The sequence below is a fragment of the Onychostoma macrolepis genome, chromosome 01 (assembly GCF_012432095.1).
Source record: "Onychostoma macrolepis isolate SWU-2019 chromosome 01, ASM1243209v1, whole genome shotgun sequence".
Classification (NCBI taxonomy): Eukaryota; Metazoa; Chordata; class Actinopteri; order Cypriniformes; family Cyprinidae; genus Onychostoma; species Onychostoma macrolepis.
The window spans coordinates 30,849,105-30,863,557 of NC_081155.1; the positions used below are offsets into that span (position 1 = coordinate 30,849,105).

The window sequence follows — 14,453 nt, forward strand, 5'->3', positions numbered from 1 at the left end:
ATATTTTATAGCATACCCTTTTAGAGGAATACAGGCATATTCATTTTCTTTTCAAGTTTACAAGTTGCTGTATAACAGGAAAGACCCATTTAAGGCGAAAATGTTTCACCATTAGGCCAACATGTCATATTTAATTAATTTGCTCCTCCATGGGTTTATCCACTTTATCCACTGATTTACAGAATCCTAAGAACGACAGGGTCAGATATTGTAATAAAGTTATCAAATTAAATGTCACGTTTGAGCGCTGTAGCAAGAGCAGCAAGAATGATAGTTTCCTCCAAACACTGTGTAATGAGAATTAAGAACAATGCCCATGCATTTTATAAATGAGAAAGAGATCTAGTACTGTTTACCATGCTTTGACTGCAGCGTGCCTCTGCACTGCTGTTTTAATGTTCTTTCAGGATGACATGCAGTCATTCTTTCTGTGAAGACTTTAAATTGGATATTAAACTAGAGTAGCTCCAACTGCATCTTTCACTCAGAGTGGCAGCGTGGCACAGATTAAAGGCTAAAGATTCAAAGAAGGAATAACTGATTCCTCCAGTCCTGAGTCCCATTTAATGAGCTGTTATATTGTATAGATATCTAGAAATACTTGAAACTGGATGCATCTGCTTTGCACAATAATCAGCTTTGCTTCCTTGTTTACTTTCTTGTTTGTAATGAATTATTGAATGTCATTTGGTGAATTATTTTGAATAATTATTTTTGATTGTCAAATATGTCTAATTTAGGAATGTCAAAATCACTGTGTTGATGCAATTAATTTAATGTTTACCATAATGCTTATCATTTTTTAAATGTAATTTGCACATTTATTCAGTTTTTCAAATCATTCTGCAAACTTCATCCTCATATGTTTGACATTTTGGCAACATTTTTATGCATTATATACATATTTTATTTACACATTTTATACATATTATACAGTACACACACACACACATATATATATATATATATATGTGTGTGTGTGTGTGTGTGTGTATAATAATTTAGTGTATATATATATATATATATATATATATATATATATATATATATATATATATATATATATATATATATTGTATATGTTAGTTTTCTTTCTTAAAGGATCTGCATTTGTTAACATCATGTACCAAAATGTTATGAAATTAATTAAGATTAAATATTTAAAATTGATTGCAAGCCCTAAACTAATTATTTTATCAGTTAATAATTTGAAATTTATAGTTAAATATGCCTTTTTTCTGTCTCTCTCACAGGAGTTGATCCCTGAGTTCTATTACCTCCCAGAGATGTTTGTCAACTCCAATAATTACAACCTGGGAGTGATGGATGAAGGGACGGTGGTGTCAGATGTGGAGCTGCCGCCCTGGGCCAAGAGTCCTGAGGAGTTCGTACGCATCAACCGACTCGTACGTTCACTCTCTGTGTCTCCATTTCTTTTCTTTCCCTTTCGCTCTCTCTCTCTCCATCTTTCTTTATCTCCCTTATTAAATGCTGTTAAAGTGCTGATTGCGAGTGGTTCTGGCCAGCATGTCTGGCTCTTTGTGTCTATTTGTGTGTGTGTGTGTGTGTGTGTGCGCACTAATGCTGTGACCTGTTTTATGCTGATAATTACAACTCTGATATCAGTCTGACTCTCCCATTAATCATCTCTTTCTGCGTCTCACACACACACACACAACCCCCTCATCCAGTGTCACTGTTCTGACATGCACACAGACGTTCACACACTTCACTAAGTCTGTGTGTAGGGTTGCACAGACTTTAGTTGTTTGATCACTATCAGAAAATGCTGGTTTCTCTTTGATGTGTGTACATGCTATAGAAAAGTAGTAGTCACAGTTGTACTGATGGCACTGTTGTGAACAGCACTGGTGCTGCATTAATTGGTGTCACTGCCTTATATCACAGACTCTGCCTGTCATTAAATTGCATGACAGTGCTTCTGTACAGTGTGTCAAATGTTCTGACACAATCTAAACTAACTGCATGGGCAGCTTGTAGTCAGTCCACATTAATATAACGAGATCCTTTGTTGTCATACGAGTCAAAGGTATCATATTTTTTGGAATATTTTAAGCTGTCATCCTCTACCAATATTGTTTTAAAATTGTGTTGCTTTGTAATATTAGCAAAGTAGACCATGCACACAGTGACAAGTTTTTGAATTTAAATTTAAATATGGGAGTGACTGTGAACAAGGCCATTAACTCACTTTTTATTTAGGGATTTTTTAAATTTTTAAATTTATTTATTTGGTTACTGGACATTTTAGTGTGTTTTGTTTATACTGAAGACCATGTGCTTTCTAGGACCACAATGTGTGGGTTACCCATGGACCGAAAGGGGAGTAATTGTGGTGAAGAAAAAAATGCAATTCAGTAAAAACATGTATCTGTTTCCTCAAATGAGCTGTCAGTGTACAAAAGAGAGTGACATCAATGCATTAGCAACTTATTGTTTAGTTTGGTTCTTTTGTTCTCTTCAAACCATGAATAGTTACATAATGTTCAGTATATGATAAACTTTCTGTTCATCAACAATGCATAAAAAACCACAGTTTCCACCAAAAATATTGAAGAAAATTCTACTGAAAAATACTGAAGAAAATTCAACTTTGCCATCACTGGAATAAATTACATTTTACAATATATTAAAATAAGAAATGGTTATTTTAAGTTGTAGTAATATTTCAGTTTATTACAGTTTTACTGTACTTTTGATTAATGCAGCCTTGTTGAGCATAAGAAACTTTCAAAAAAACATTTAAAAAATCTAACTGAGCACAAACTTTTAAACAATAGTGTATATGGGTAGTTGACATAAAAATTGGACTGTGTTCTATGGTGTGACATAGCAAAAATGTAGAAAAAAAAACTTAACCTACAAATAACATGAGAAAAATGTATCTTCATTCTTAGAGTTACAAATAGCGTGAGAGAGGTTTATCTTCAATTTTTGACAGCTAGCCAGCACTGATCCCTCCCTATGTTCTGACCATTCTTACCTCAAAACTGCTCTCAGATCAGTTTGATGCTTACTTCTCAGCTCTACCCTATAAATCCCCATAATATACTGTTCCTGGCAATATAAAAAAGATAAGAGAATGCAGCTGGTGCATCTGTAATTAGTTTCCATTTCCTTACTTTTCTACAACAAAGAAATTATAAAACTGATCTCAGATCATTGCAAAAGCTCACCTTTACCAGGTCCAGCACTCAATTAGTCTTAATGTGCACAGCAACACACGCAATGAGACACAACATGAATCGACTGACTTTGTCCAGTGTGAAGATTCACTATTGATCTGAGCAGCAGGGAGTGAAGTAGGTGGACATGCATGTAATGGAAGCTCAGACTGTATACTAGTCATTACAGCATATTACATTATAGGAACTGGACAAGCAAAGTTCATTATTAGTGTTCCAAAATTGTTTTGCATTAACTAAACTTAATAATTTGACAAACTTGATCTGGAGTTTTGTTGTTGATTTTTAAAGTTTATTTATTTATTTTTTAATTACAATATTTGTTATTAAATTAAATTTTTTTTTTTTTTTTTAATATGCGAGCTATTCCTTTAAAATTGTCAAATTTGACACTTAGAATGACTAAACTGAGTAGACAGTAGAATGAGCAGAAAGAATTAGACACATCTACTCATTATTTATTATTACTTTTATGCACATTTTATAATAATAGTTAAGCCATTAAATCTTTTCTGGCCATGTGATAATATTATTAAAATGATTAAGTATTTATTGTCATTGGTGCAGTAGCAGTTTTAAGGAATTTTGCGCTTATGACAATTCTGACCTAGCGCATAGTACTGTGCCTATTTTGTGAGCATCTCTTTGTAACTTGTCTAAATAGGTCATACATGTTAAAACTTGCGATACTTGTGAATTCAGTTTGATCTTTCTCTTCTGATCAGTTTTTGACTTTGTTTGAGTGTGCAAGAAAAGTAAGTGAGAAAGTAATGATTGAACCGTGTGAGTCATAAGGTTCCATGTGCTCCGCGGTTGTGTTCAGCTGGTGTGAGTAAACATTGTGCTGAATCTTCTTAGTAAAGCTCAGCAGAACCTCTTCTGCAAGGACAGCCACAGGTTTTATCCTCTTTTCCAGTAATTAGACTTTTCAGTTTATCTTTTCATAATCCTAAAAAATGCTCTGATCTCTTAAACATGCCGTCTCTGTCAGCAGTTACTTTACACACATCCCAGAAACCCCTCATTAACAGGAGCTCCTCTTTCTTGTGTGTGTGTGTGTGTGTGTGTGTGTGTGTGTATGTGTGTAAAGTGGGCATGAGCACCGCTGATGACTTATAGCTGGCATTAGGGGATGTCAGCTGTTCTACTCTGCTACAATGGGCTACATTTGTAATGAGGGCACAGACTCAGTCAGAGACAGACACATGCAGCAGAGAGCTAATGGCCTGCTACACTCTTTAGCTCATCTGTCACTAATGGCCAGAAAACAGCATGATGCACACACATGGTCATTTATGTTCTATAGATGATTAACAGCTAATTAAATTGCAATCTGCACCAGTCATGCTAAATGCGTGCTTGCAGAAATAACTGCACTCACAATTGGTGCACAGTTTTTGTGAGCACCTGTGTATCCTTAAAAGAGCAAAATAATGTCTTAAAACATAATACAAAATAACCTTAATAGTAAGTCATGTTCTTAAAATGCTTCAACCAAAAGTAACCGCCGACATGGAACAATTTTACAAATCAGACTGGTGTTGTATACTTTTGATTCATTACAAAGAATTGGCTCATGAAGAGCATTTATTTGAGAATCAGATTACAGAGGTGGCATTGTATGCTTTGGTTATTAACTCGAGTAACTCAGGAATCATTTGTTTGGGAACCACTACACTGGTTGTGTTGTATGCCTTTGATTCACTAAAAGCTCAAGGTCAGAAGATCCATTCATTCTGGAATTGGACTAAATTAGTCACACAGTGTATTTTATGCTGTAGATTTAGTAGCATTTTTATTTATTTATTTTTATTTTTTGGCTGCGAAATAGTCATTTCCAGTTTTACATGGAGATTTACATGACTCATTTCTAAAATGACATCAAAACTGAAAACAATTTTTCTACTTTTGCTTGATGTCAGTATAGATCCAATACTACTGCCATATCAGCCAATGCAACATAAACTCAAAACATTTAGTACACCTTTAAAGGGTTAGTTCACCCAAAAATGAAAATTACTCCATGTTTTATTCACCCTCAAGGCATCGTAGGTGTATATGACTTTCTTCTTTCAGATGAATCCAATCAGAGTAATATTCAAAACTGTCCTGGTTCTTCTAAGCTCTATCATTGCAGTCTGCAGAGTAAATTCTCCAGTGTTAAATCAACACTGCTTGGTGTACATATGGGAACCAGTTGATTTAACACCGGGAAATTTACTGTGTGTGGGTGTTTCTGTTACACAGTCCAAAATACGTAAATTAAAGTGAACAGAAACACCCGCTGACTGCAATGATAGAGCTTAGAAGAGCCAGAACAAAATCTGAAAGAAGAAAGTAATATACACCTAGGATGGCTTGAGGGTGAGTAAATAACATGATAATTTTCATTTTTGGGTGAACTAACCCTTTAAATGTGCAATGTGTAATTTTTGCAGAACCAAGCAGAAATTTAAAAATAATGTTTGTATTCAAACAGGTTTTCCAAACGCTGCCATTCCACTACTCTGTCCAAGCTGTCTTAAAGGAATAGTTTACTCATCATAGTAACTCATAATAATTTACTCACCCTCATGTCGTTCCAAGCCTTTATAAGTTTTTGTGTTGAACACAAAAGAAAATATTTTGAAGAACCAAACAGTTGTTGGTCCCCATTGACTTCCATAGTAACGAAAGAAATACTATGGAAGTCAGTGGGAACCATCAACTGTTTGATTACCAGCATTCTTCAAAATATCTTCTTTTATGTTCAACATATGAAAGAAACTCATACAGGTTTAGATGGAACGACATAAGGGTGAGTAAATGATGGCAAAATTTTTATTTTTGTGTGAGCTATGCCTTTAAGTGCTACACCACTCCTCTGTCTTCTCCCAGAGTCCCGTTGTGTTAACCGGTGCTCACACAGGGCAAGATTCATGAGCATTGTAAATACATACGTTTAAGGATGTGTGTTGGATTAAGTGGGTATTTAAAACAGACCCCTGCTGAAATATAAACATTTCTGTCTCCCTCTCCCCTCATATCCTTCCCTCCCTTTCTGATGTCACATGACACTCACATCAGCAGCGATTGTTGTTTTTACCACAGGGTCGAGGTAGAGGTTAAGAACTTGATCCCACCCGCCAGATAACAAGTCAGTTCTGGCCACTGTCATGCTAAAGAACATTCCACAATACATGACTAAACCTTCATCACATATTCACCCAGATATGGCCGCAGCAGTGGCAGGTGATTGTAGACTTAACTGTGCACTAACCTTGGACCAGGTTGCTCTCCATATACCTCAAAAGGTTCTTTGAACATTGTAAGGGAGATGGTTTCAGCCTAGAAGAAAGCTGATGCAGTTACACTAACTTACCAGTACTTGCTTATCATGTGTTGACATTGAGAATGATGTAGCAATAGAGTGAGAGAGTTAATATCTCAGTTCAGTTTTTCATCAGCTAATTTACAGACACGGTCATTTACTGGAAAAGTATCATACTGGTCTTATTAGAGTTTAAAAGTGTGTAAACTGCAGAAACTCATATCACAGCTGGCAACCACTGAAAATGACTTTCAGAGAACATTTACAGAACATTTGGTTGCCAAATATTTTTTTAGTTGGCAAATTGCAGACCTGTTTGATCAAAAAACAATGCGGTAGTTAAAAATCCACATAGATATACATGAAAATTATTTTATGCTTCACAATCTTTAGAAGATCATCTAGTATGTGAAACAGTTGCTTTATAGTACATAGTGTAATACTCCTATAGTACATAGTGCATACACAGGAACTTAATATGTGCTTCACTTCACTGAGTTCATAGTTTCTTATTTGACTAATTTACTTGCCACTGTTAACTGATTATTGTAAATTATTGCAAAGACATTTACATTGTGAATATGTGCAAGTAGTCTCTGATTTAACTGATATTAAGTCTGCCGAGCGTAAAGTTTACATCACAGTAACGATTCCCAGTTTATTTTTGGACATGATTAAAAAAAAATGGCTTACAGATTCATAGAGGGAGTCATTTGTAAGCTTAGTAACTACTTTGAATGGATCACTGTCAGATTCTTGCTTGTTAGTTTGATACAGTTACCTAGGGCTGGGCGATATGGTCTAAAAAAAAAATCCCCGATTTTTTCACAAAAAATCCGATTTACGATTTAAATCGATTTATTTCCCCCCTAATAAAAATCAATCTGCAGATGATAAAGAAATTGTTCAAAACTATTTTTAACTTTATTTTGTTTTGATTTTCCCTTCTGGGATTTGATCTGGATTTCCCCCTTGGGGTTAAAGTGCAATCAGAAACAACAAGCCAAAGAGACAAGATGGCAGGCCCTGCCATTGTAAACAGTGAAAATGTAACATAACATAACATATAACATAAAATGTAACACAAAACATAAAATTATGTGACCCTTTTTGATAAGTTTTCTTTAAACACAAGTTTAACATCTTGCTATTCAGTAGATAGGAGGTAGTTCTGATAAACAATGGATCATGACATCGTGGGGGTTAGGGGGTCTGCCCGAAGCGTGAATCCGTATTCAGAAAGGCACGGAAAATGAATAACTATTGCTAACGGTTGCCTGTTACAGTTACATTACAGTACATACAATTTCACTTACCACATAAACAGAGTAAGGAGAGATGACTCAGGACGATGACGAATGATTTGCAGATCATGAGCAAAACTGACAAACATCTAATCTTGTAAAATGTGTGGTAAATACTGCCGCTCCATAGTATAAACACGGACGTACGGTCGCCAATCTCGCAAGTGAAAGTGAAACTAAAAAGCAATCGTGCATTCAAAAGCAGTTGCAATGCATAATAGCGGCTCCCTGAATCCCGCAATTTTATATACAGTATGATGATCACCCAATGATAAAACTGCAAAGGAAAGAAATATAAATTTTCCTCCCATCTTGTATTTATTCTCCATATTGACATGAGTCAATGTCATGGATGTAAGGGCAGAGCAAGTTTAAATATCTTTCTAGTCTATATTTCCATCTTGTAATCCCGCTGTTTTGGGTATTTAAAAAAAAAATATATTTGTAATAGAGCAGACACTGACTGTTGTTCATGTATCTATGTCCTCATTTGGCGAGACGGCAGACGCTGAAACGCTTCAGTATGTGCAGTAAACGAAACTGCGCGTCTGTGCATTCATTCATAACCAGACACGCAGGATTCATATTTAAATGGTATTTTTGCAGCTTAACATTTACAGATAATAGTTCATATCGCGATTTGATTTAAGTGTAATGACCTACTTTTGATTTATTCATCCAAACTTTGACAAATTCAATGACATTCCGCGTTATACAGTACATTCTGTTTTTATAACTAGATTCCACGATTCCATCCGCGTTTTCCGCATCGCGGAAATCATAAAGCCCTGATCGCATCGCGACGCTCGCGTCCAGTGTAGACACGGTGTGAGGTTTTTTATGGGTTATGTTATAGCCCTGCTTGTTTTTTTTTATGTTTTTTTTTTTAATGAAATCTCTGTTTTGCTCATATCGTCGTATTATTTACTGCCATGCGAGCCACAAATTAAAGCTTGGCAAGCTGCATGAGTCTCGTGAGCTGCGCAATGAGTAACACTGCTTTAAGGGATCCGCATTCCACAGTACACGTCATTTTCTTTCCGAACACGTTGGGATGCGGCGGATTGCGGGGGGATCACGAAACCCTACCTAAACTCTAATATGGCAAACGCGCGGGGGAAGGGCTGAGACCATTCGGGACTACGGGAGCCCAGAGGGTAGCGTCGGCGGATGTTAAAGAGAAAACCGATTTTCATTCAAACAAATCAACATAAACTACACATTCGAGTTAATCGATAAAATCAATTTATCGCCCAGCCCTACAGTTACCTGAATCTTTTTTAGTGAGTCAATCAAAAGAACTGGTTCATAAGAGTCATTTGTTTGTGAATCAGACATCATGAGGCACACTGTGTTTGTTGTACACTGTAAAAAGTAATTTAAATTTACGTAAAGGGATAGTTCACCCAAAAATGAAAATTCTGTCATCATTTACTCACCCTCAAGTAGTTCCAAACCTGTATGATTGTCTTTGTTCTGCTGAACACAAAGGAAGATATTCTGAAGAATGTGGGAAACAGAGCAGTTCTGGGGCACCATTGACTTCCATAGTATTTTTTTTTTTTCCTACTATGGAAGTCAATGGTGCCCCAAAACAGGCTGGTTACAAACTTTCTTCAGAATATCTTCCTTTGTGTTCGGCAGAACAAAGAAATTTATACAGGTTTGGTTAGTAAATGATGACAGAATTTTCATTTTTGGGTGAACTATCCCTTTAATTACATTGTGCAAACTCCTTGCCTTAATTCAATTAAGTAATCTTAACTTAATTGAATTGTGTAATTTAAGTCTTATTTACTAATATATTAAAAGTGTTCCTTACTTATTTTAAGTCGTATTTACTTAAGCCATTTAAGTTTAGTTAACTTAATTGAATCTGTGATCTGAGGAACACTGAAAATAGCTATACCTAGTTAAAAAAAACACACACAGCTCTTCATTCACATTTCAAAACATTTATTTTTCAAAATGCAGAAAACAAATGTAAATCAACATGGTCATTTGTAATAGTTGTTCATTAGCAATGCTTGAATCAGAAAAAAAATCCCAAATAAAATGTTAATTTAATGCGAGTTGTAAATTTAGTCATTTAGCAGACGCTTTTGTCCAAAGTGACTTAAAAATGAGGACAATAGAAGTAATCAAAACCAACAAAAGAGCATCTGAGAAGAAGAATATTCCCGGAGCACATTAAAACAATAAAAAGTATGCACACTCAATATACTTTAACTTACATAGTAACAGAAACATTTGCTCATACTGTCTAACTCCTTTGACATGTATTGCAATGTCAACTTGTGTCATCAAGTAAACACAATAGCTGAATCAAGAGAAAACATAAAAATAAACATGCAAGACCTTTCCTCTCTGTGTTTGTGCCCAAGCAGGACAGGAATGCCATGGATAACTGCAGTGTGTTGAAAAGTAACCTCAGTTTCCTGAAAAGAGTGAAGAGTATATAAAATGAGATTCCATGTTGTTCTGTATGTGTAAAGAATGTCTTATTTATTGTTTTTATTTTGCTGACAATCCATTTAATTTAATGAGGTAGTCGTTCTAAAAATTAAAATTCTCATCATTTATCACCCTCATGCTAACCTCCATGTATATTACTTTCTTCTGATAAATACAACGATTTAAAAAAAAAAATCAATCTCTTTGAGTCCATATTTGATGCTTTAAAAAAACCACACACAGCAATTGTGACAGTAATTCATATGAGCCCAGTGGAGGAATAAATATCTACTAAAGACATCTTCACAACATCTCTCTCGTTTTTGAAGCATTAACTTTAAGGGTCCCATCCTCTAGCATTATATGGTTTCACATAGATGGATTATTTTTCTAAAAATCTTTAGATTAGTGTTTATCTGAAGAAAAAAGTCATATACATCTGGGACAGTAGAAGAATGAATAAATGATCCCTTTAAAATGATCCCTTTAAACATCCCTTTATCCCTTTAAAACATCCTTTTCTGCCAAGCAAAGTCGTCACATACCTTCTCCAAGTTGTCTGTCCTGCCACGATTAAGAGATTTAGAGAAAAAAAACTGTGATTAGTTGTAGAACAACAAAAACACATTAATGATCAATATCTTTAGCATAATTTTCACTCATGCACTTTGTATTATATTAAAGAAACTAACCTCATATATGTACGTATTGCTTTGGAATCACCTTTCATATCTCCTCAAATTCATATTAATCCAGCAGGCACGGGTCTGTAATATGATGATGCAGATAAACACAACTCCGTTAATTCATGAACAACAGCAGATAAAACGTAACTGACCATAAATATATATCTAAAAGACTGTAAGTACTTACTTTTGTGATGTGATAACATCTCCAAACTGTTGTGCAAAGTTGTCACAAAAATCTCAAAAAGACAGCAATTATTAACTGGATTGAAGTAAAACAAAAGCATAGATAAATAATTAAAACATTAAAATGACACATATACATATACATATACATATATATACATATATATATATATATACATATAACATAAACACGTGCATTAATCCATTAACTTTGACTTTAATATCATGTAATCAAGTTCCTTAACATTAAACTCAAACTTATATGTATAAACACTCACCAGTTTTATTGTTTATCAGCCGAGGTCTACAAAACAAGATGGCCGTTGATCAGAAAATTCTCAATCCAAACCCTGATGACGTCAGTGATCACATGGCTTGCACAGCACTCAAACAAATCATGTAACCTTAGCTAGGGACATTTGAGTAACTAGGACTTTTAGCACAAATAGTAAGATTTAATAGATCTACATCAGTAAGGTAAACAAACAATAGCACTTAAAGTGAAGTCAACAAAGAGAATTGAGTTAGGACATTTGTTAGATTTTACAGTGTACAATGCAAAAGAGATGCAGAATATCTTAAAGGAAACACTTTCATAATATACACTACCTGTCAAATGTTTAGAATAATTTCAATTATTATTATATATTTTTTTAAAGTCTCTTATGCTCGCCAGTGCTGCATTTATTTGATCAAAAATTCAGTAAAACAGTAATATTATGAAATATTATTACTCTGTAATAGAACTTTTTAAAACTATTTATAATTATTCCTGTAATGCCATGACTGTATTTTCAGCAGCCATTACTCCAGTCTTCAGTCATATGATCCTTCAGAAATCATTCTAATATGCTGAATTGGTTCTCAAGAAACGTTTCTTATTATTATCAACCAGACTCAAGTCGTATTATTAAAAACAAAAAAAAAAAACAAACAAACAAAAAAACACAGACACTAATGCAGATGACAGGTTATCATCCATAGAGAGCATTGCACCCATCAGACCCATCGGATAGAAATGCCCATATGATCTGTAAGGGAGCGGCACAGTGACAGGGGACTGTTAGATAGAATCACGGAGATTGTATATACATGTATGTGCGTGTGCGCTTTCTTGTATGTCAGGGCGTATTTGCCGATTATAGGAAACTGATGAAAAAGACTTTGACATGCACCAAAACCAGGACATGATGCTGTGGTACAACCAGGTCTGCTGCTCTTTGTAACAGCTTAAAGGGATAGTTAACCCAAAAATTAAAATTCTGTCATTAATTACTCACCCTCATGACCTTCATTCACCTTCGGAACACAAATGAATATATTTTTGAAGGAAGCTGAGAGCTTTCTGACCCTGCATAGACAACAACAGAACTACCACGTTCAAAGCCCAGAAAGGTAGTAAGGACATCGTTAAAATAGTCCGTGTGACATCAGTGGTTCAACCTTTTTGTGCACAAAGAAAACAAAAATAACAACTTTATTCAACAATTTCTTCTTTTTCGTGTCAGTCTTGTCTGTGCGTTCATGAGAGTACCATGATGCTGACGCAAGAGCTGGCTTTTGAGTCATAGACAAGAAGGCTGCTACCAAACATAAGAATCTCAATGTTGCTGCTATATTAAACTGGATTCATATCTGTTAGAGTCAAGTTTTCCATGTTAAGAGTCCGAAATTTTCGTATTAATTAATTGGTAATTTTTTCATATTCGTTATCCTAAAAATTTGTCACGCACAGAAACCTTGCACACTGAGTCCGATGCGTATTCATTAATCTGTTGCGAAAAAATTTGCAAAACAGTACTAAATGGAGTCTTCAAGCATTGAGGATGATTTTGTTGTCCTCTCGCTTCATAAAAAAAGAAAAAGAAAGGAAATATTGGGTCCATCCAATCCTGAGATATAGAGAGGACGGAGAGTTCCCCCTCCTTTATTAAGGAGCAGCGGGTTATCACGGGCGAGTCAAAGTTTACTTCAGGATGTCAGTGGCTCAGTTTGATGCTTTGCTAGTGATACTAGAGCCACATATTAAAAACAAGACAACCAAATTCTGTGAACTCAGTGTACAAGGATCTATATACAGCGCTTTGTGCTGCAAGACGAAGTGGATGAACTTGACAATCGCCATTCTGGATTTTGGCGTTCGCTTGTACGGTGGCTCTGAACTGTCAAAACACCTCTCAAATTTTTTTATGATGGACGAAAATTTCGGAGGCAGTGTGTAAACGTGATTGACATAACATGAGGTCGTATTTATTTTTTAACGTACGAAAATTTCGGATGAAATTTTCGGACTCCGTGTGCAATGACCTTTAGTTGTGTGGCATATTTAGTTGTATGCTAACAGTGAAGGTAGTGAGGAAGCTCACTAGGATTTGGAACAGAGATACTGTCACAAGTATTTGTGTTAGCTAACTATTTAGTAATATGTGCAGTACTGTGTTAGAACATTTCTGAAATGAACAGTCAAGTCTTTTAAAGCAGGGGTTTTCAAACTGTGGGTCGCGACCAATACTACCAATAAGGAAATGGTCTGTAAAAAGCATTTCACATGTAACATTACGGGGTGAGCCGGGCACAAACACGGGTGTTTAATTGTAACTACATGATTTAAACATTTCCACATGCTAGCATAATAAAATTTACAAAATGTCCTGTTATTTCCTTGACGTATCATCACTATATTTAGAAAAAGCTTTTGTGCCAAAGTTCAAAAATATTTTGAAGATATCGCTGAACATTTATTTAACCATTTGCAAAAGTACATTTCTGGCTGAAGTAAATTGTCATCTCGGTTTTTTATTTTTAATTTTTTTTTAATGAGACATCTGTTTATTATTTTTAAAAAATTTTCACAAATATTTTAATGTCTAAACTGTTTTAGATAGTTCTGCCTCGCTTGTTATACTTTGCTAAAAAAAAAAAAAGTGTTGGGTTGCCCTCTGCATTTTCTGCGCTGAACACTGTGACGATTTTAACAACACACGCAGCGTGAATTACAGTTCATATCCGCACCGGAGTGAGCATGTTTCGAGATTTTATGGATGCAATTCATAGACTCATTAATGTCTGAAAATGAAGAAATTAAAACGTGAATATCAGTAGCGAAATTTTACAGTTGTACCATAAAATAAAATGGTTATTTTTCTTAAATACTTCATTTCTGCCATGTTAAATTTTTAATTAAGATTAAGCTTACAGTAATGTCAATTGTTTTTTGAACTCAAATATTTTGGTGGGTCTTGAAATAGATTATACTTGTCTAGGTGGGTGATGGAATGGAAAAGTTTGGGAACCCCTGTTTTAGAGC

General features: G+C 35.0%; 1 protein-coding gene across 8 annotated transcripts in view; it reads left to right on the forward strand.

Annotated features, from left to right (window-relative positions):
• The window catches only part of lrba (LPS responsive beige-like anchor protein), a 275,213-nt gene that overhangs the window by 205,717 nt on the left and 55,043 nt on the right, over positions 1 to 14,453 (forward strand). For all 8 annotated transcript variants that reach the window (XM_058770127.1, XM_058770098.1, XM_058770136.1 and 5 more), the window contains exon 46: positions 1,254 to 1,406. In XM_058770127.1, the coding sequence (XP_058626110.1) occupies positions 1,254 to 1,406 (153 nt within the window). The remainder of the gene's footprint in view (positions 1 to 1,253; positions 1,407 to 14,453) is intronic.